Source organism: Prionailurus bengalensis, chromosome A3 (genome assembly GCF_016509475.1).
Source record: "Prionailurus bengalensis isolate Pbe53 chromosome A3, Fcat_Pben_1.1_paternal_pri, whole genome shotgun sequence".
Classification (NCBI taxonomy): domain Eukaryota; kingdom Metazoa; phylum Chordata; class Mammalia; order Carnivora; family Felidae; genus Prionailurus; species Prionailurus bengalensis.
Window position 1 is genome coordinate 114,396,845 of NC_057354.1, and position 20,566 is coordinate 114,417,410.

Here is a 20,566-nt window from a genome sequence, read left to right on the forward strand (position 1 = left end):
TCATCTACATAAGAGCCAATTACTTTTAAATACACATTAATTAAAATGTGTATATGTGAGAAACTCAATAATTACATCTGATGTTATCAAAACTCTTCTATAAAAACCCTCAAGAGGAAATATTACAACAATAAAAATAAATAAATAAAATACAACAAATCAAGACAGAAAACTCTAAGTTGACGGGAAAGGCAACCATGCCAGAACATGTCACCTGGTTACTCAAAAAAGCTCTGCTATATCACACTAAGTCTGCAAATATTCATTTTTTTATGCTTTCTCAAAAAGTACTGAAACCTCCAAAACACAGAAAGTAGTATCAGAGTCTCTTCTGAGAAGAAGGGACCTCAGTTATCAGGAAACTGGTGCAACTATTAATGCAAATCCCAAACAAAAAAGTATCTTAGTTTTGTGAGACCAGTTTAAAAAAATCTATTTCACATTTGTGGCATTATCTATCCTGCTTTTGTAAAATATGTTACTTCACCTTTAACAAGTTTGGGGCTTGTTAATGTCAACATCCCAGCATGCCCTGAGAGATCAAGGCCACTAGCAAGCCATACTGGTCCACACAGAATGTCTTCTTTGTGATCTTCTAAAAATGGACACAATCTAAGACCTAAAAAGAAAAAAAACATCATTTTCTTTTAAATTAGCTTAGAATTTAAAAATAAGTAATAAGCAAATATCTATCCCATTTATGATACCACCACACAATATACCATAATTCGAATGTGTTCAAGTAAGAATTCACTATCATGCTAAGGAAATATAGTCAAAGATCTGATATATTTTCACATATCTGACATATGTTGCTTTCCATTCCCATATTATTTACATTCACCTTGATTTTCCAAAAATATTATAAAACCATGACATGATTTTAAATCTTGGGATATTAAAAAACAAGAATGCAAGTATTAGCGCAGCTGTGTTCACAAAGATGAGCTGAAAGTTAAAGCATATTGCCAAAGCGGAATTACAGGTTATTTTTTAATTGTATTTTTAAAACCATGTTTTTGCAAGCCATAAGGAAATCTTTGCCCAACATGATGCATTTTGGATCACTATTCCTTTTACTGTCATGGACAACAGCTCTGTAATTTCACTCACACTGTGATTCCTCTACATCCATGTGCTGCATTTCTTCATTCAAATCAACCAGGGACGGTTTCCCATTTTGTTCCACTTCAATGTTAAGAGCTGGAGACAAAGGAAAGGTGATCTGCCTATCTACTGCTGTTTCTAGAGGATAAAAATATTAGTAAACTTAATTTTGCTTAATATCAATAATTTATGTGCCTGAAATTCTAAAACCTTGTTATATTGGGAACTACTGTGATTTTTATCACAGATGCTACAAAATGGTTGCCAGAAGAAGAAAAAAATTAGGTCCCATTGTTTCATACACTATTCTCTCTTTTAATGGAATTCAATATTCACCTGAGAAATAATGTGCTAGCAACTAAACTAAAAGTTCATACCCTAGGCTGCAGAGTACAAACACCTGCAAAGTTTTCAAAACACCAGTGCCTAAATCCTAGACCCAATTAAAATAGAATCTGTCATGATTCAAAAAAATGCACCCCCCCCCACACACACACGTACATATGTATTTTTGAAAATAAGGAATTTTTCGTGTTTCATTGTTTCTACCCCCTGGTGTAAAGCAGCCATGTGATATGGTAATATGAAATTATCTCCAGCCTTTTAAATTAACCGATTAAGCAGTAAACACCAGACAGTAATGTCTAGTTCCCAACATGTTACATGTGTACAATCTATTCAACGAACTCAAAATACCAAAGTCTGAACTTGTAAAAAAAAGCAAATAAAGTTGGGTGTATTTCTGGCATTATGTGGAAGGCTGAGTTTCACCAATAGTCTTAAGAGTATATGACTTCATTAACAAAGTTCTTTTCCCAATTGGGTCTCCACGTAGGAAGAAACACATGTAAGTCTAGTAGTGATGAAAGTGAAACTAATTTAGAAAGGAACTAACTGAATTTCCCAAATAGCATAATTACATTATTCCGGTTTATGCATTTCCATACAATACTGAACTACCAAAAACCTCTAAAATGTTCTAGAAGTAACTTTTTCTAAAATAAAACGACCAGGAGCAGAGCAGAAAACAAATATGGGGGTAGGGGAGAGAGCAGAGAGGAGGCAGGGGAGGGATATGAAACCTAGACAGTCAAGTTGAAAATCAGTTTGTTTGTTTTTTAAAGAAATAAACTGCAAAATCTTCAAATATAAATTCTGATTCATTCTTACCATTGACTTTCCCTAAGCCCGGAGCTTTATTTTTCAGCAGTGTCACTTGTATCTGCGGAATATTGGTGATGTTTGAGTTCAAAACAAATTTGAAGTCCACATGTCCAACCATACAGGCTTTAGGTAGAACCAATTCAAACACATGTTCATCCCAGCTATTGCTGTCAAATAAGGGGGGAAATGCTAAATACAGCAAAAATCTTTCGCTGACCAAAACCACATTGTCATTAACACTTTTCATATTCTTGGATTTGCAGCCTCCAACAAAACTCAGTGCCTCTCAATGGGATCAAGAGAGAAGACAAGCAGCTCCCAAAAGAGAGGTTAATCTTAGCGCAATAATTGATCTTACCTTAGAAAGTGACACCTACCCTGTGAACTGAACATTGCAATAAACCCTGTTTCTTACACTACGGAGCATTATGCATCAGAATTGTCTGCAGATTCCTGGGCCCCACCCGAAATCTATGAGTGGGGTCCCAGGAATCTGCATTTTAAAACAAGAACTTCTTGGGGCGTGTGGGTGGCTCAGTCAGTTAAGTGTCTGACTCTTGGCCTTGGCTTAGGTCATGATCTCACGGTCTGTGGGATCGAGCCCCACACCACGCTCTGCGCTGACAGCTTACTGTCTTTCTATCCCCACTAGGATAGAAATTCCAGCGACAACCATATTACTAGTGTCTACAGGAGTGACTGCACAAAGCAACCATTTATCTATCTAGTAAATCAACTTGTGAACTGAGTGACCAAACTAATTGCAATGGTGGATTACTCTATTTTATCCTACAACTAAGAATATAGAAATTTCCAAAATTAAGGTGACAAATGAAAAGAAAAAAGTTATTAATAGAAAAAGTTAAGAGAAACAATATATTTAAGAATTTTATGTTGCCTCTAACAAATATATAATGTAGACTTAAAATTTAATACCCTGAAACAATGTTTTACCTGTCAGTCTGTAGTTTCCAAGTTCTAGTATGCTGAGCAGCATCTCCGTGGTGTTGCTGATGTAAATGTTGAGGATGCCTCCTTTGCTGCTGTTCTTGCTGAACTTCTACCCAGCATGGAGGAACAGTGGCTGAAAACCGTGGGGTCAAAGTCTCAAAGCGGGTTAGCTCCACTAGAGATGTCAGGATGTCAAGGGTGAATGGCTGGTCCACCAATAAATCAACTCCTTAACAACAGTAAATATTGAATTTGAAATAGGTTTTTAAAACAAAGTAGTTTTAATCTGTGTTTTCTGTCTAATCAATTACAACAACTGCAAAATATCCTGAAAGGTGTTATATATATACATATATATATACACACATATACGTGTATATGTACATACACGTGTGTGTGTGTGTATATATATGTATGTGTGTGTGTATATATATATATATATATATATTTTTTTTTTTTTTTTTTTTTAATTTTTCAGGAAGACAGAGACAGGTCAAATAGAGGAGGGGCAGAGAGAGAGAGAGGAAGAGAGAAAATCCCAAGCAGGGTCTGCGCTGCCAGCAAAGAGCCAGACATGGGGCTCAAACTCACAAAACTGTGAGATCAGGATTTGAGCCAAAACCAAGAGTTGGACACTTAACCAAATGAGCCACCCAGGTGCCTCTCTTGAGAGTTATTAATGACAGCTAAGAGATCTACAGGCAAATGAATACACTAGCACTGACTACATAATGGCCACAATGAAAATCCACTTGAATATTTTAGATTACAGACAGGGTACCTCTTACTGGACAAACCCAAACTCAACCTGTTAGAAGAGCCTTGACTGGGGTGCCTGGGCGGCTCAGTCGGTTGAGCATCCAACTCTTGATATCAGCTCAAGTCATGACCCCAGGGCTGTGGGATCGAGCCATGAGTTGGGCTCTGTGCTGAGCACAGAGTCTGCTTAAGATATTCTCTCTCTCTCTCTCTCTCTCTCTCTCTCTCTCGCTTCCCCCTTCTAGCCTTCTCCCCTGCTTGTGTGTTCTCTCAAAAATAAAGAGAAAAAATAGTCCTGACTGAGCTCTAACCAGCCCTAAGTTAATAAGAGCAACAAAAGTAGTGCTGAAAGGCAAGCCAAATCTGTATCAAACCAATAAACAACTTTTAGACTTTGTTATTTACAAAACAAAATGCTAAGCATCAGTAAGTACATAACATCTGCCTTTTTTTACTTCATAAAAAAGTAATTTTAAAAAGGCAAAGCTATACTGATGGCAAATAAATACTTACAAGCTAAAAGCTTAGGGAATAAAATGTGTTAAGAGCTAAGGGTAAAACATTAACAGCACTAACAGCATTAACTGTGGAAGCACAAAGAAGAGTTTAGGGTAACATGTAAACAGCATGAAATGGAATCATATACTTAAGAAATCATGAAAAATTTATTGTAGCTAAACACAGAGAATAAAATTATAGAGTTACTTCAAAGAAGTCCACAAAGCAAATTAGAATTTCAACAGGAGTAACATGTTAGCATTACTTTTTCTGAAAAAGCAGCTCTGGAGGGCAGTATAGAAAGAACATAGATAGGAGAAGACGTACGAACAACAAACAAAAACAAACCTGTGTAATGATGCACAATGGGGCAATAAAAATCTGAATATCGTGCCCCAGGGAGAGAGTATTTTTTTAGCTTTTCAATTCCAGTAGTGATATTAGTAATATTAGCCACTCCATTGATTTTATACTCACTTAATGAACTCCTCTATTTCATGCTATTTCCCTCCCTAACTACACCAAAAGCTCCTTAATGGCCAAAATTGTGTTTTTGCCTCTTAGGTGACATGGCCAATATTGGCCAACCTACCACAGGTGAAAAAGCATTTTTTTATTTTAATGTTTACAACAATTTCTAACTACAGAAAAAAACAGTGATATATAATAAACAAAATCAAGCCTAGTAAAAGAATGGCAACCAGGAAATGAATTCCCTCAACTAAGTAACCAACAGTTGACTGTAAAAACTGAAAGAATGTTTAAGATTATTTAAGTAAGAATCAGAAACCTTTGAACATCACAAGAATTTCTGTTTTAAGAGTCATTTAAAAACTCAGTATCATACCTGAAATGCCAGGACTTGAAGGATTTGATAAAGGTTTGGAACCTTCTGAAGATGGTTCTATTCCTTTAGAAAGAGCTCCATCCACTAGTATATCAGCTTCATCAATATCGTCACAAGCTCCTCCAATTTGGAGAAAATGAAGCTCACCGCCTACAGTGTAGTAAAATGTTATCAACAAAGGCACACAGAGTATGGGTAAACATACAAGTGCACACTACATAGGTAAGAAACTTAACTTAGAATCATTCAACAGGCAGATAAAGGGGGCTGCCAAAGTGACATATCTCCCAGAATTTAGAAATTAAGTTGACAAGGCACTTCAAAATGAAAATTTAATAAAGAAAATGGCAAACACATAAACATATATGAAAACAGTTATTTACCTAGTACTAACTACATGTAAAACACTACCTTAAATGCTTAAAAATTCATTTAATCTTCACAAAAACCCTTGAGATAAGGACTATTACTGTGACCACTTTACAGATAAGGAAACTGATACACCAGCTCTGTATCGCAGAAGTAACGAAAACAGTCTTAATTTTTTGAAGTATTCATAATGAAATAAATTCAATTTCTATTTTTTATATCTCTCACATAAAAAAAACTGAAAGCAAACTTAGCAAATATTTAAGACAAAAATCAATGGATAAAAGTATATTCTAACAAAAGTATTTAGAGATTCACTTCCACCATGACAGAACAGAGAATAAGGAAGATGATAAATCCACTTCCTGAAAACCAACTACAAAGCTAGACAAAACTGTCCTTCAACCAGGGTGGGTGGGGCAAGCCATGAAAACCAGAAGGACTGCTACTGCAGAGAGGAAAGCTGTCAGTTTAAAGGGCTCAGTCGAAACAAAAATGAGGTGTATCAGCTCTGCTACCTGAAGTCAAGACCCTGTCTGGAGCAAGCAAAGCACTTAATAGAAAGTTGTAAGAAGTGAAAAGAAACATAGGGGGCTTGGTAAACTCTCCACATACTACACAAGGATCAGAGGTTGTACACATGTGTAGCAAAACCAGACCCGGCCCAAGCTATCCATATATTCTCAGTCAACTAAGTCCCATGCATATGCAGAAAAGATGTGAGAGGGTATAACATAAAATAAAAACAAAGAAAACAAAAGCCAAGGCACACCTGGATACAGACTTACTGGTGAGGATACTTAGGCACAATCACTTATCAAAATCTTTGGCTGACCACTAAGCCACGTGGACACAGAGGAAACAAACGAATAATTTAAAAATTAAAACCAGGGGGGTAAAATGACGAGACATATGACTGCAAGACTGAAAAGAAACAAATTACAGAAATATAGTCCTGGTGGGTTAGCAAACAAACAAAGCAACAACAACCTCCAAAGTGGGGGGAATCAGAATCCAGAATTCTACAATGTTATTTAAAACGTTCAGTATTAAATTAAGAATTGTAAGACATGTGAATAAAGAGTGACCCATGCCTAAGGAAAACAAAATCACTGAGAAATATCTCTGAGTTCCCAAGATTTAGATTTGGCAGACAAGGACTTCAAAGAAGCCACTGTGAATATTTTTACAGAATAACAGGAAATCAGGTATGGAGAATTACAGGAACAAATGGTGGAAATGACTCAACAAGTGAAGAATCTCAACAACAAAAAATTATTTTAAAGAACAAAAGGGAAATTCTGGAGTTGAAACATAAAATTCCTAAAATGAAAAGTTCACCAGAGAGACTCAAAGCAGATTTGAGATGGCAGAAGGAATCATAAAGTAAAAACTGAGTATAACTAATTAGCCAATCTGATTAAAAGAAAAAGATTTTTTTTAAGTGAAAATCATCTCAGATACATAGGACAGATCGAGTATAAGAGGGTACATGTAATGGGAATTCCAGAAAAAAGAGAAGAGAACAAGGCAAGGGGAAACTGATGAAATACTGGGAAAAAACTCCCAAATTTGAAGAAAAACATTACACTGCAAATCCAACCAATTCAATGAACTTCAAGTAGGAGAAATACAAAGAGATTCACAGATACCTATGTTATAGTCAAACTGCTCCAAGTTACTCAATGAGAAAATCTTAAATGCAACAAGTTAAATATGACTCATCAGGTGGAATAACTACGATGCAAAATGAAACAAGTGCAGAAATAGTCAACCAATAACTCTACGTTCAGTACTACCCTCAATGATGAAAGAAAACAATACCAAATTTACACACACACACACACACAGGTACCAGAAATGATAAGGTGGTAAACACAATGTATATTTTTTCTCATTTCTTTGAAAACTTTTTCCAAAGACAAAGATGGTAGAAAACAACTTTTTGGTTGGGTTTATAACTTATCTAAATGTAAAATATATAAAACCATAGTGGCACAAGAGGACAAGAGAAAAAAAGATCAAAGTATATTTTACTAGAATTAAGTAATTAGCATTATTCTAAAGTAGACTGTGACAAATTAAATCACTAAGAACAGAACTCCAGAAAAAGTATTTAAAAAACAATATATAAACAAAGGCAGCAGTAACGTCACACCAAACAGCTGAGTGGGAAGTTCTAGGTAGGGAGCTCTAGAGGTCAGCTACTGAACTAGAAAGAGTGACTGAGAAATCAACTATTTCCGAACTCTGTAACCCAACCAGAAACAGCAATCAGAGGATGCTTCATAAAAGGAAAGGCTGCTGATCTTCCCTGAAAGTAGAACCCACTGCCACCCCCCATTCCTCAGCCCTGTGCCAGCCATGGGGAAAGTGGCCCACACTTCTGGAGTGGCTGGCTGGTGGCAGGGTGGCCAGTAGTGACCTTATTTCACTTGTTTCACATACAGGTATATGTATGTGTATGTATATTCTATTTGTGAACTTTAATCAAACACAGCCGCATCAAATCTACCTTTAAGTACATTATTACTATTTGAAATTAACTTACAACATTAGTTATAGATTTTAATCAAAAGGTTCAATAATTCTCCATGAGACAATGAGTTTTATGTTATCTGAATATACTCTTAGGACAGTGTCATGTCCATCTGATTCAGTCTGCAAACCTTTTTACAAATTTTACAACTGCTTTATGGACTGTCCTATACATTTTACCACATCAACTTTTCTTTCCTCTTTTTTGTTACTAATTTTTCAAATGCATCTTCATCAGTTAATCCTTGAAGAACTAGGGGATAATTTTCAAAGTGATTAATTTCGCAGGCTTCTTCTTGTCCTTCGATTCATCTGGATAAGTTCTCTCTCACATGAGATCAATTCCTAGAACTTTTCATTATCCAAACTCCAAGAACACATTAACCTGTTTAAACACTACTTCTCCTCTGACTCACCAAAAGCAAATCTCATCAAATAATTAAAATCATTAAACCCTGACTGCATTTCTGGAAAATATTAGTATCTTACACAGATGTGCCCTGGGGCAGGGTCACTCAGGTTTCAAATCCACTCTGGATGGCCTATGGCAAAGTAAAATTGTTTTCATTTTTTAAATCTTTCACATTCAAAGATTCCAAAAGCCTCAATGTACAAGACTTTGGCTTTTGTTACATTCTGGCAATATAATGTAGTTTAAGCACCCGGACAACAGATACCCCAGGTATGAATGCTGACTCTGTCATTTATTAGCTCTGTGACTTAGGCAAGTTACTTAACCTCTCTTTCCTTCAGTTTCCTTATCTGTAAAATGGAGACAGTAATTGTATATACCTCATAAAGTTGGCCCGATGACTAAATAAATTAACAGAAGTAAAGTTCTCACAACAGTGAACAGGCACATACGTAATCAATGAATTCAAGTTATCCTTCATACCACATAGTATTTTGATTTTTCTAAACGTTATTAACTCTAATTCAAAGTTTTATTGAAGTTATTCTGCATTGCTCATTTTTTAAATTAATCTATTTGGATTTTGATGTTATATCAAGATTTTTCTTTCCCTTATTTCACTAGATGTATTCCAAACAAGGCAATCTGAATGAACCACTATATTCACCACTACCCTTTTTGGCCAAACTCTTGGAATCTTTATGAAAGTGAGGAAAAACTCAGGTTACTTCCTCCCAAGAACCACAAGTGAGATGGATAACTTCCTCACACCCAGTTCCTCTCTGAAGCACCGGTTACAGTTACCTGGGTTTCAAACATCTCCTGGCCCTAAACTCCTACTACACTATCAATAAGACTATTCATTGTGCCTATTATGATCAGCAATCCTTTTCAAAAATGGCTTTATCTTTCCAACTTAAAATATATAAAATAAGAAAGGAGAAGGGAAAATGCACACTATTTGTTACTCTGTATGGGGCCTCAGATGTTGCAAAACTGATTTAACTATCAGCCAAAGGTTGGGAGTAAATCAGACAAGGAAAGTTTATTTGGCAAAACTAGTAATTTGTTAAATATTTTTATTTCAGGAGGAAATAATGACCAGTATATGCTCTATGCCAAAAACTGTACATACATTATCTCATTTAATTCTAAGCCTAAAAACAGGCCTTCTGATCCTCATTTATAAATACACAAAGGTTTACTGAGTTCAAAGTAACTTGCCCAAGGCCACAAATTTGAGCAGATGCAGAGTCAGGACTCACAGAAACAACAGCAGGTTATTTTCTTGAGGTTAAAGCAGAGAAGATACTTTCTGAGAGACTTATTAACTTATTTACAATTAGAATCCTTACCTAGGGCAGTAGAAAAAAGTTTTAAAATGTTAAAACAGTAGAAAGATTTACCACTTCATTCTAAAAAAAAAAACATATTCCACTGCATCTATATGGATCTAAAATTCATACTAGGTATGCACATAAGTGAATGCCACATACACAGATTTTGTAAGATTTGTAGAAGAACCAAACAAACCCATCTGCTTACCTTTGGTGCATGCACACAGCCTGTCTGTACCCGAGCAGTAAATGACAGAAACAAATGTGTCCTGTTCTTCAGTGCCCTCCTTTTTGGGAGGTTCCACTTTGGCCAAAATTTCAAAATTTGAAAGATCTAATATTTTTACATATCCTCCCTGAGTGGTTATTACCAGGTGTCCAAGAGTAGAAACATCAGCCTTTTTTTCTCTTTCAATGCCATTCTTTGAGGTTAACTGCATTTCCTCAACAGGCTCCTCACAGTCATCTTCTCGATTATCCAATATATCTGGTGGAAGCAAAATGAGCGAGGTAATTGTGTCCTGGGGGTCTTTGATATGTTGGATTTTTATTGGCTCCTCTTCTAAAGTCACTATCCGAGTGGCGTAATTCATTTTATAAAGTATTAAATATCCACCACTAACGTTCCTCTGCTCAGGCTGAATTATCAAAGGAGTCTGTACGTCTGCTGGTGATTCATGTTGGATTACACTAATATTTGCACCATTCACTACAGCAAGATTTGATTCCAGCTCGCCTTTCCGTCTATTACATAGTGCAGAGTTTAATTTATTTAAATTATTCAAGGCCTCTACTTGATTTATTGCACTCAAGGATTCAACAGGGCATGTCCGTAGTCCTACCAACAAATGAATTCCATCAGCACAAGGAGTTATGGAGTCTATACAAAGATTCTCCTCCTCTGCAAACTTTGGCAGCCTCAAGCACTGAACCAAAGTCCCAGGCTTGGGAAACACAGAGTTCCACTTCTCAGAATCTGGAGAGGTAAGGTTGGCTGCTGCATCTGCAAATTGCTGAATATAAGTCACAGGAGGATCCTGCAACAACAACTGCTCCTGACTATCCAGCTCCATTTCAATAATCTGTGGAACTGTAAAACCATCATCGTGCAAACTTTTACTCATTATATTGTTCATCTGTGAAAATATTTTTCCTGCTTTCTCATCAGATTCCTTGATACTATAAAGAAGCAAAATGGGTAAAGTCCTCCTTACCAGAGGAGAATTTAATTCTGAATTAGTACAGGACTCATTGTCAGTTGACCCTTGTTCTGATATACTTTCACCCTGAGTTCTGCTTAAACCATCCAGTGACCTGTGAGAATTACTACTAATGGGTGAGGTAGCAGGAGATTTATATGTTAATAAACCTCCAGCTAATAAACAAGGAAAGGGAATGTTGTGTTGTTCCTGGTGCTTTTCCTTTGTCTTTTCACTCTTAGAGTTTGTTAAGCAAGGATTTGCCCCAAGTTCTTCAAGATCCTTAACAGTATCTTCAAGCACATTTGCAACAATCTCCCACTGGAGTTTTTCAGGCTGCTGGAGAATGCTGAGTGCTGTTATATCAAGGCTCACTTCCATGGCTTCCTTCTGTGATGTGTGCCCTTTGAAAAGGAACAATATTCATTAGAATTGGCCTTGAGAATGCAAATCAAAAATCTTTAGTAGGGGCACCTGGGTGGTTCAGCTGGTTAAGCGTTTGACATCAGCTCAGGACATGATCTCGTGGTTCATGGGTTCGAGCCCCACCTCGGGCTCTCTGCTGTCAGCACAGACCCTGCTTCTGATCCACTGTCTCCCTCTCTCTGTCCCTCCCCTGCCTCAAACTCGCTTTCTCTCTCAAACATAAATATTTTAAAAAAAGAAAAAATCTTTAGTATATGGGGCACCTAGGTGACTTAGTTGGTTAAGTGTTCAACTCTTGGTTTCAGCTCAGATCATGATCTCACGGTTCGTGAGTTACATACAGCCCCATGTCGGGCTAAGCACGGACAGTGCTGAGCCTGCTTGGGATTCTCTTCCTCCCTCTCTCTGTGCCCCTCCCCTGCTCACTCACTCTCTCTCTCTCAAAATAAATAAACTTAAAAAAAATCTTTACTATAATGCTTTCATTAATTTTCTTTTTTTACACATCTAATCAGTGCATTATAATTACATAAGTGGAAGATTTTTAAGTATTTAAAGGGAAGTTAACCAAATCCGATATAAATTTACTGAGGAAAACCACTGAGGCCATTTAAGAGAGTCAAAATCATTTTCAAGTCAGAATATATTCTCCTGACAATGTAAGCAAACCTTCCTCCCTTTTTAATTTAGGAGAATGGTTAAAGAATGGAGACATTATTGGTATCAAAATAATACGAGTTCTGCCCTTCAATTCTAAACCAAAAAACACTGCATACCATTATAACTGTCACTTAATCACTTTATAGAATATCCACGAAGTGTTATTATAGGGTCAGTTCCTTCTCCTTTACCATTTAAAAGGAGTCATAGCATCCTCTACTCTCTCCCACCCTACCATGCTAATTATCAGTTGATTATCATAGTACACAATGTAACTCTAAGCTCAGCTTAGAAAAAAAATTATAGCTACGAAGAAAAAGTTCCAAAAATATGTCATTTTAAAGAGAAGCATAAATGTCTTCTGTGTTATCTGCTAATTTATACTATGTTTAGAGTCAACTACATTACCCCTTAATGAATGACGTTTTGTGTACTGTGTGCTCTTCAAGCTGCCCCCTTATAAAGAGCACAAAAGTCATTTCTCAGTCTCAACACTCCAAACATGCCATGTCTCTGTACACACAACCCTGTAAGAGAGGTCACTCAACCCTTAAACCAGATATAATCTCTTGATACTGAACTGAAAGTCTGAACCAATCTGCTTTTTTCTCACTTGCAAAAAATACTATCAGTCAGGCGACAACATTATTAGGAACAATAACAGCTAAGTATTTATGACAAAGAAAAAAAACAGTGGAACTGGCTTTATAAATTTAGATAAGAATACAAAAGAGTAAAGGAAATAAATATAAAATAATCAAGGAAACTTGCATGAAAATTTGAAAGCTGCCCAAGTAAAAGAACATGCAAGTGAGATTCATGGAACATCATACACTTAACACTGAAAGTTCTGTTCACACCATTTCTGTTACTAAATCATCTACTACTTCTTCAAAATGCTCAGTGACAGCTTTATCTATTATTTCCCATTTTCTGAGGATAATCTTCTCACTTCAAATAATGTCACTTTTATGACCTAAAAATGAAACCATTTCTAGTTAAACAGAAGAAAATTGATTATACACTCAGCAATTTAATTGTCCTAATGGAACTGTTCATTTATTTAACCACTCATTTGGCTACAGTCATATGCAGTCTGTCCATATTGCCATGTATTAAGTCTAATTTAGATGTGAATTTAGATTTGAAATTAAAAGTTGACAGTAAGATTCTGATAACATGTAGTACGCTATAACCAATCTTGAGGATGCTCAACTATTAACTGAACTAAACTGAAACTTTTTAAATTATTTATTTTAAGTTATGGTCAGAAATCTATTTTAGTTTGTCTATCTACAGAGACATAGAAACAAAATAACCATAATTTACATACATTAACACACATTTAAGAAATAGAAGGTGGGAGGCACCTGGGTGGCTCAGTCAGTTAAGTGTCCGACTTCAGCTCAGGTCATGATCTCACGGTTCGTGAGTTCCAGCCCCACGTCAGGTTCTGTGCTGACGGCTCAGAGCCTGGAGCTTGCTTTGCATTCTGTGTCTCCCTCTTTCTCTGCCCCTCCCTCACCCATGCTCGCTCGCTCGCTCTCTCTCAAAAATAAAAACACTAAAAAAAATAGAAGGTGGGACTATTAATAAAGAAAGGCAATACAAGAAGTGGCATTATTACTCTGCTTCTTCCCAACTACTTAAGCATTCTATTTCAAAAGACTGACAAAGCACAGTAACAACTGTTAGTACAGTAAGAAATCTGTTATCTCATCTCATAAATTCTCAAACCTACTGGACTGCCAAACAAGTGTTTATACCATACACCTACAAATAGACTGCAATACAATATTGTCCTGATAATCATTTTGGGAAACCAACAGTTCTATATGCCAAACCTCCTGAGGGTAGCAATGAGGTTTTACCTAAGTATTTTTCTAAAACTATCAAATTTCAGTTTGAACTCCTCTTCAATCTCCTGTCACACACTCTTCCCACTCTTTACAAGAAGCAATATATCCTTACTACTATTACCTATATCCTCGGTAATATTGCCCAAAAGCCAAACTTTTCTCTCTGACATCATCTAGATAACTTCAAAAGTCATAACCTTCACATGAAAACAGGTAAAAGTCTCTTAGTCTCCATCACATTTTTGAAATTAAGAAATACATTCCACAATTCTTCAGACCACATCATTCACTTTGATGGGAATCATCTAAAGTTGGTAAATGTTAAGTTTTGAAATAGCATCTATGACTTATTTTAGATACCTCAGGAAAAGAACACATCTTCTGTTCATATCACAAGCTTCCATAAACTCACCAATAATCTTTCAATATAATAAAATTAACTTAGAAGATACAGTTATCCCCCCTCCATAGGCGGGGGATATGTTCCAAGATCCCCAGTGCACACCTGAAACTGTGGATACTATCGAACCCTATATATATTTTACATTTTATTCATATACATACATATGATAAAGTGTAATTTACAAAAGAGGCACACTAAGAGATTAACAGCAACAGCTAATAATAAAATAGAACAATTATAATAATATCCTGTAATAAAAGTTATGTCAATGTGGTCCCCCTCAAAATATCTTACTATACTGTACTCACTCTTCTTGTGATGATGTGAGATAAAATGCCTACATGAGGAGATGATAAAATGCCTGTGGGAGGAGATGAAGTGAGGTGAATGACATAGGCACTGTCTCGTAGCATTATGGTACTACTGACCTTCTGACCACGTCAGAAGGAAGGTCGTCTGCTTCAAGATGGACCACAGGTAACTGAAACCATGGAAAGCGAAACCACAAGTAGGAGGGAGGGGACTACTGTACATATTTTCCTACAAATGAATTAACTAGTTATAAATCCTACAAGGAGGGAATTAAAAATTTTGAACCAGAAGGATTTTTTTCTCTTACCATAGCTACCTTTTAATACTACATATGGACAACAATCCCAACCCTAAATGAGGTATCATAGAGAAAGTCAACAAAAATACATGGTGACTTTCTCAGATACTGGAAAGTGAGGTAAACAGGACTATAGTATCTAAAGGAAGTGTGAAAGAGCAACTAGGCATAGATGAAACAGATAAAAGTAGAAAAAGGAAAAGGAAACAGACCAAAGAGACATTATAATTACAAAAATACCTACTGAGATCCTTAGACCCAGAGAAAAGAACAAAGCTACAGCATACAAAGGAAAGGTTATGGTTAGAATCAAAAACTTTGAGAGTAGAAAAAGGAAAATTTAGTTCAAACACTTCACTTTTCAAAGGAAAAACTAAGGCCCAGAGAGTTTGACTTGACAAGACACAAGAGTTAGTAGAAGGGTTCAAGTTCTAATCAGGTCTCCAGGTGACCTGTGACCAGTTTATTATTTTTATCAGATTAAGAAAATGCAATTGTAGCTCTTTTCTGTTTTTACAAAAGGACAACAAAATGGGAAAACAGCACTATCTTCATCAAACCAAATTTTTTTTTGATGAATCTATTTTTCAAGAGCTAATGATACAATTGTATATCATTCAGGACATTTCCCTACTTTAAACATTTTTTTCATTGCTACAAACTACCTCAAAAGACAAGTTAGATTTAACCCCAAATCCACCCCAAGGTGTAGCATTGTATGGGGGCTTTAAAAAATTTTCATGACAATTTAGAATTTAGCAAGCACTCGCCATTCTATAATTACTCGAATTTTTGACAACTGTTCTATACAAAGCTGTGTCTCTTCCACACAAGTTACACATATCCTTAGTTCATAAGATTTGACATTACAAAACAGCCACAATTTAATAAGTCACTTTTTAAAAATACTGGGTGCTTCCCAGGTTCTATGCTTTATTTTTATATGCCATATCTATATTTTTATCTTAATCAGTCCCCAAAACTCTAAACAGATGTTAACATAATTCTTTTATGTATTATTATTTATTAGGAAATGCATTCAGCCTATAATAAATAACAGAGTTAGAATTTGAATTCTGATATAGAAAAATTATTTTAAGATGTACTATTAATTAGCCTTGCCTATTATATAAAAAACTACATTAAAATGCAAAGTACAGTCTTTCACCCTAATATGTCATAAGATAATGAGAAAGGCAGCACTTACTCGATTGCCTTAATGTCTATGATTTTATATTTTAAAATATATTTTAAAATTTATTCTCTATTCATCTGTTTTATTTTGGGAATAAAGAATCTTAATTTCAGTATTACTTTTATATAACCACAGAATAAATTATGCAAATAAACTGAACACATTCTGTCTTAATGTCAATTCCTTGACATCTATGACAAAACTTCAGTGGAACTATCACTTCAGCAGTGCCTGGTGGTTCAGTCGGTTGGGCGTCTGACTTAGCTCAGGTCATGACCTCACAGTTTGTGAGTTCAAACCCTGCATCGGGCTCTGTGCTGACAGCTCAGAGCCTCTGCCCCTCCCCCACTCATGCTTGCTTGCACGCCTGCGCTCTCTCTCTCTCTCAAAATAAACAAACATTAAAAATAAAAATCACTTCAATCTGTTTGGCTTGAATATGTACCATTTAAAATATAAGTATGGGACTCCATATATACTAATTCAAGACCTCTAATGTGCATTTCTGTGTATATTAGTGAAAATTCAGAGTTTGCATTAACTGAGAAATTTAGAATTAAGTAATATTTAGCTTTACCTACAAATGAACAACTGCAAAGATTTAAAGAAACAGACTAACATTTTTTTACATACCTGTCACAGAATCTGATCTGGAATGCTCTTCACTGTCTGAATCCTCCAGTAAATCGTCACTTAAAGACAAAGCAAAAAATAATTTAAATTTCCAAAAAAAAGTATACATAATATGAGACAAAGAAAAAAGTACAACGACCACTGCCTTGTATCTCAAATAGAAGTATCATACAAAACTATTAAAACTAGCTTAAATGACATATAAGTAGTCTGAGATCGTAAGTGACTAATAATGCTGGTAATGGATTACCTTAAAATCATGAAATAAGCATCTGCCTGGAAAAGGGCGTGGAAACCTCTAAGAATCTATAATAAAATTTGTAGGGATATGAAGACCGTTAAGGAATGACAGAAAATAGTCTAGGTAAATAAAAGGATAAAAGAGAGAAGCAGCTAATAATATCAAGTACAAACTTCTAGTAGCAAAATTTTAATAACACTGTGTTACAGAATTCCAGAAAGCTGTCCTAGAACAAAATAAAAGAGCTACATAAATAGGTGTGTATGTACACGTACTCACACACATGCATGTATTTCACTTTTGTTTTGTATTTGGTTGGTTTGGGAAGGGGTGATAAGAACTCTGTGACAAGCAGGGAAACTATCACAACTCAGAAGTCAGGGGTTAAGAAGAGACAATAGTTCCTCCTTTACTCTTCACTGTGTCAAGAAATCGCCAGCCTCCCTCTTGGCATTAACTTTATCCTCACTCTCTATTGTCACCGACAAGAAAAAAACGTAACAAAAGATCACTCTGGCACAATATTAGGCTGTGTCTGTACTCTAACAATCAGCACTTCTACAGCAGTGCTAAAATTCTGATGACCTCAATTACAAAAATAAAAAGATTCATTTTGGAGGAAAGTAAATATTAATTCTCCCTTTTTGAAACAATGTATTTCACTTACAACTGAAATAACCAAGTACTTGCTTTAAATGAAATATAAGTTAGTAATTTCCGTTTAAAAAAAGTTTGAAATATGGGGGAAGGGGAGGACTCAGACACTTTTGACAAATTCCTGTGTTTTAAATTTTTCAAGTAGAAGTAACTGTCCATAAAACAATTTTGTGCTATAATTTAAAACAACAACAAAGAAAAATGTGCAGAAGTTCAAGATCAGTTGCTGATTAGCCTCAAACTATTTAAATACTAACTGGCTGGTTTCAGAGAAGTAATAAAGATACCGGGAAAATTAAATCCCAAGAGGAAATATTAATGATTGGGAATTACCCATAATGAAGAACTCCAAACCAAGATACAACAAGTTTCAAGTATCGAAAGGTTTTTACATTAAGGAAAATAACCAAGTATTACCCACCTATAATGAAAAAAAGGTTAAATAAAGTAATTGTATATTTTAAGGAAGAAATTCAAGGCACCTTGATAGGCTTTACAAATAACTTACAATATTACAAATAATGTTCCAAAGGGTTGCCAGATAATCACCTTAACAGACCAAAAAAAAAAAAAAAAAAAAAAAAAAAAAAAAGTTCTTTCTAAAGTTTTTCAAAATACAGTTTTTTCAAAATAGTTTATGACAGAAAAATTCTCATACCATTACATAATAAAATCATGAGTAAAATGACTGAATTGTACACTAAAAGGGTGAATTTTGTGATATGTAATTATACCTCAATAAAACTTTTAAATATGGGTGAAAAAACATAAATACATATTTAAAAAAATGTAACATATATATATTAACATAACCGAATGATGTATGGGTACTCTACGTTTCTTCAAGTTACTTCTCTGTATTGTCTAATTTTTCTACTTTAAGCATGCATTAGGTATATAATACACACTACATTTCCTGAGCCCTTGTAGACACACAAAATCTTTTGCAGAGTAATAAACGTGCAAAATAGACCAGATATTATAAGTAAGTTTTAAATGGTTAGTTGGGATTATCTGTTTTTGAAAACTGAAGATTACAGGGATACCTTAGTTTTGATACATCAATACTATAAACAACTTCAAAATTAAATGCAGGAAATTTCTACCCATTTGAAAAACATAATATACAAATGAGACAAAAATGTTAATTCATTAAAATTAAGTGTGTCCCCAAATAAGTATTCTTCCTTCCCAAATAAAAATTCTTCTCTGAATGAATTCAGAACAAAGAAAAATGTTGCCTTTTAAGTAGAAAGGGTTATAAACAATTCGTGGGCAAACTATACTACTAACTACTTTAAGCATCTTGGCTAAGCTTTAATCTGTTCAATTAAATATTAATTCTTCAAGCTAATGAAACTCACAGAGTATATTTTAAAACCAAATATATTGTAACTTGTAGCACAAAATCAGTAGTAGTTTAGTTCATTATATTTACTACCAGGTACAACAGAAATCCTGCTGCCTCTGGGGAAGGGGAGGGCCAGAGAGGGAGACTGAGGTTAGTTATGAAGTTCCACCTCTTCGGCTTCCTCCTGCCACCCCAACTTAAGAGTACTCTTTCTGTATGATTCGCTTCACTTTCTCAGGAGAAAAGTGTCCTTCTATCCTAGAAAGACTGCCTCTTAAAAGTAGGCAGAGAGATTTATATCCCAACTCCAGCACACTACCCCACACAGTACCTGCCCACCTGAAATACTGGATACACGTTTACCAAAAATGTACATTTTACCTGAGTGTGTGTGTGTGTGTGTGTGTGTGTGCGCGCGCGCACGCGCGCATCGGTGTAATCTTAAAGAGTATGTCTTGAATTCAATTTTTAAATTTTTTTTTTCAACATTTATTTATTTTTGGGACAGAGAGAGACAGAGCATGAACGGGGGAGGGGCAGAGAGAGAGGGAGACACAGAATCGAAAACAGGCTCCAGGCTCCGAGCTATCAGCCCAGAGCCTGACGCGGGGCTCGAACTCAGGGACCGCAAGATCGTGACCTGGCTGAAGTCGGACGCTTAACCGACTGTGCCACCCACGCGCCCCTGAATTCAATTTTTAATCCCCAAATTACAAAACCCCAAGACAAAAGTTCTAATTAAAATCAGTGTTCAGGGGCACTTGGGTGGCTTAGTTGGTTGGGCGTCCGACTTCAGCTCAGGTCATGATCCCGTGGTTCATGGGTTCGAGCCCCACGTCAGGCTCTGTGCGGCAGCTCAGAGCCTGGAGCCTACTTTGGATTCTGTGTCTCCCTCTCTCTCTGCCCCTCCCCCGCTCATGCTGTCTCTCAAAAATGAATGTTTAAAAAAAAAATTTTAAATAATAAAAAAAGTAAATAAGTGTTTAAAAGCACATACTCATTTCATCATCTTATATAAATTTTCCACTAACTTCTAAGAAAATCACAGACCTCAAGCACACTTACTTTCTAGTCCTATTGACAAATGTGCTCAAAACTCAAATAACAGGTCAGATGCTTTCCCATCAAGTTCTCACAGGGATTTATAATAACTAAAAACAACCATGAAGCTTTAATTCAGTCTGTTCCAGAGCTCAGGCCACATTCATTTACCTACCCAGAATTTATACATTATTATTACCAAGACAGACTAGACAGAGCTAACCTTCCCAACTAATATATCGTGAATTTTCCATTAATTCCCTTAATAAAATAATTCGTACTAATAAAATTTTACATGAGTTCTTAATG

At 35.7% G+C, this 20,566-nt stretch overlaps 1 protein-coding gene across 26 annotated transcripts in view; it reads right to left on the reverse strand.

Annotated features, from left to right (window-relative positions):
* The window catches only part of BIRC6 (baculoviral IAP repeat containing 6), a 225,639-nt gene that overhangs the window by 159,886 nt on the left and 45,187 nt on the right, over positions 1-20,566 (reverse strand). For 15 of the 26 annotated variants that reach the window (XR_006292783.1, XM_043553219.1, XM_043553243.1 and 12 more), the window contains exons 9-15: positions 16,968-17,026; positions 10,191-11,585; positions 5,327-5,476; positions 3,226-3,451; positions 2,278-2,438; positions 1,114-1,245; positions 488-619 (exon numbers count right to left, since the gene is read on the reverse strand). Coding sequence is in view for 25 of the 26 variants with exons in the window: in XM_043553219.1 (XP_043409154.1) it covers positions 488-619; positions 1,114-1,245; positions 2,278-2,438; positions 3,226-3,451; positions 5,327-5,476; positions 10,191-11,585; positions 16,968-17,026 (2,255 nt within the window). In the remaining variant the exon portion in view is untranslated. The remainder of the gene's footprint in view (positions 1-487; positions 620-1,113; positions 1,246-2,277; positions 2,439-3,225; positions 3,452-5,326; positions 5,477-10,190; positions 11,586-16,967; positions 17,027-20,566) is intronic. The other 11 variants (XM_043553244.1, XM_043553240.1, XM_043553237.1 and 8 more) reach the window with 2 other exon arrangements.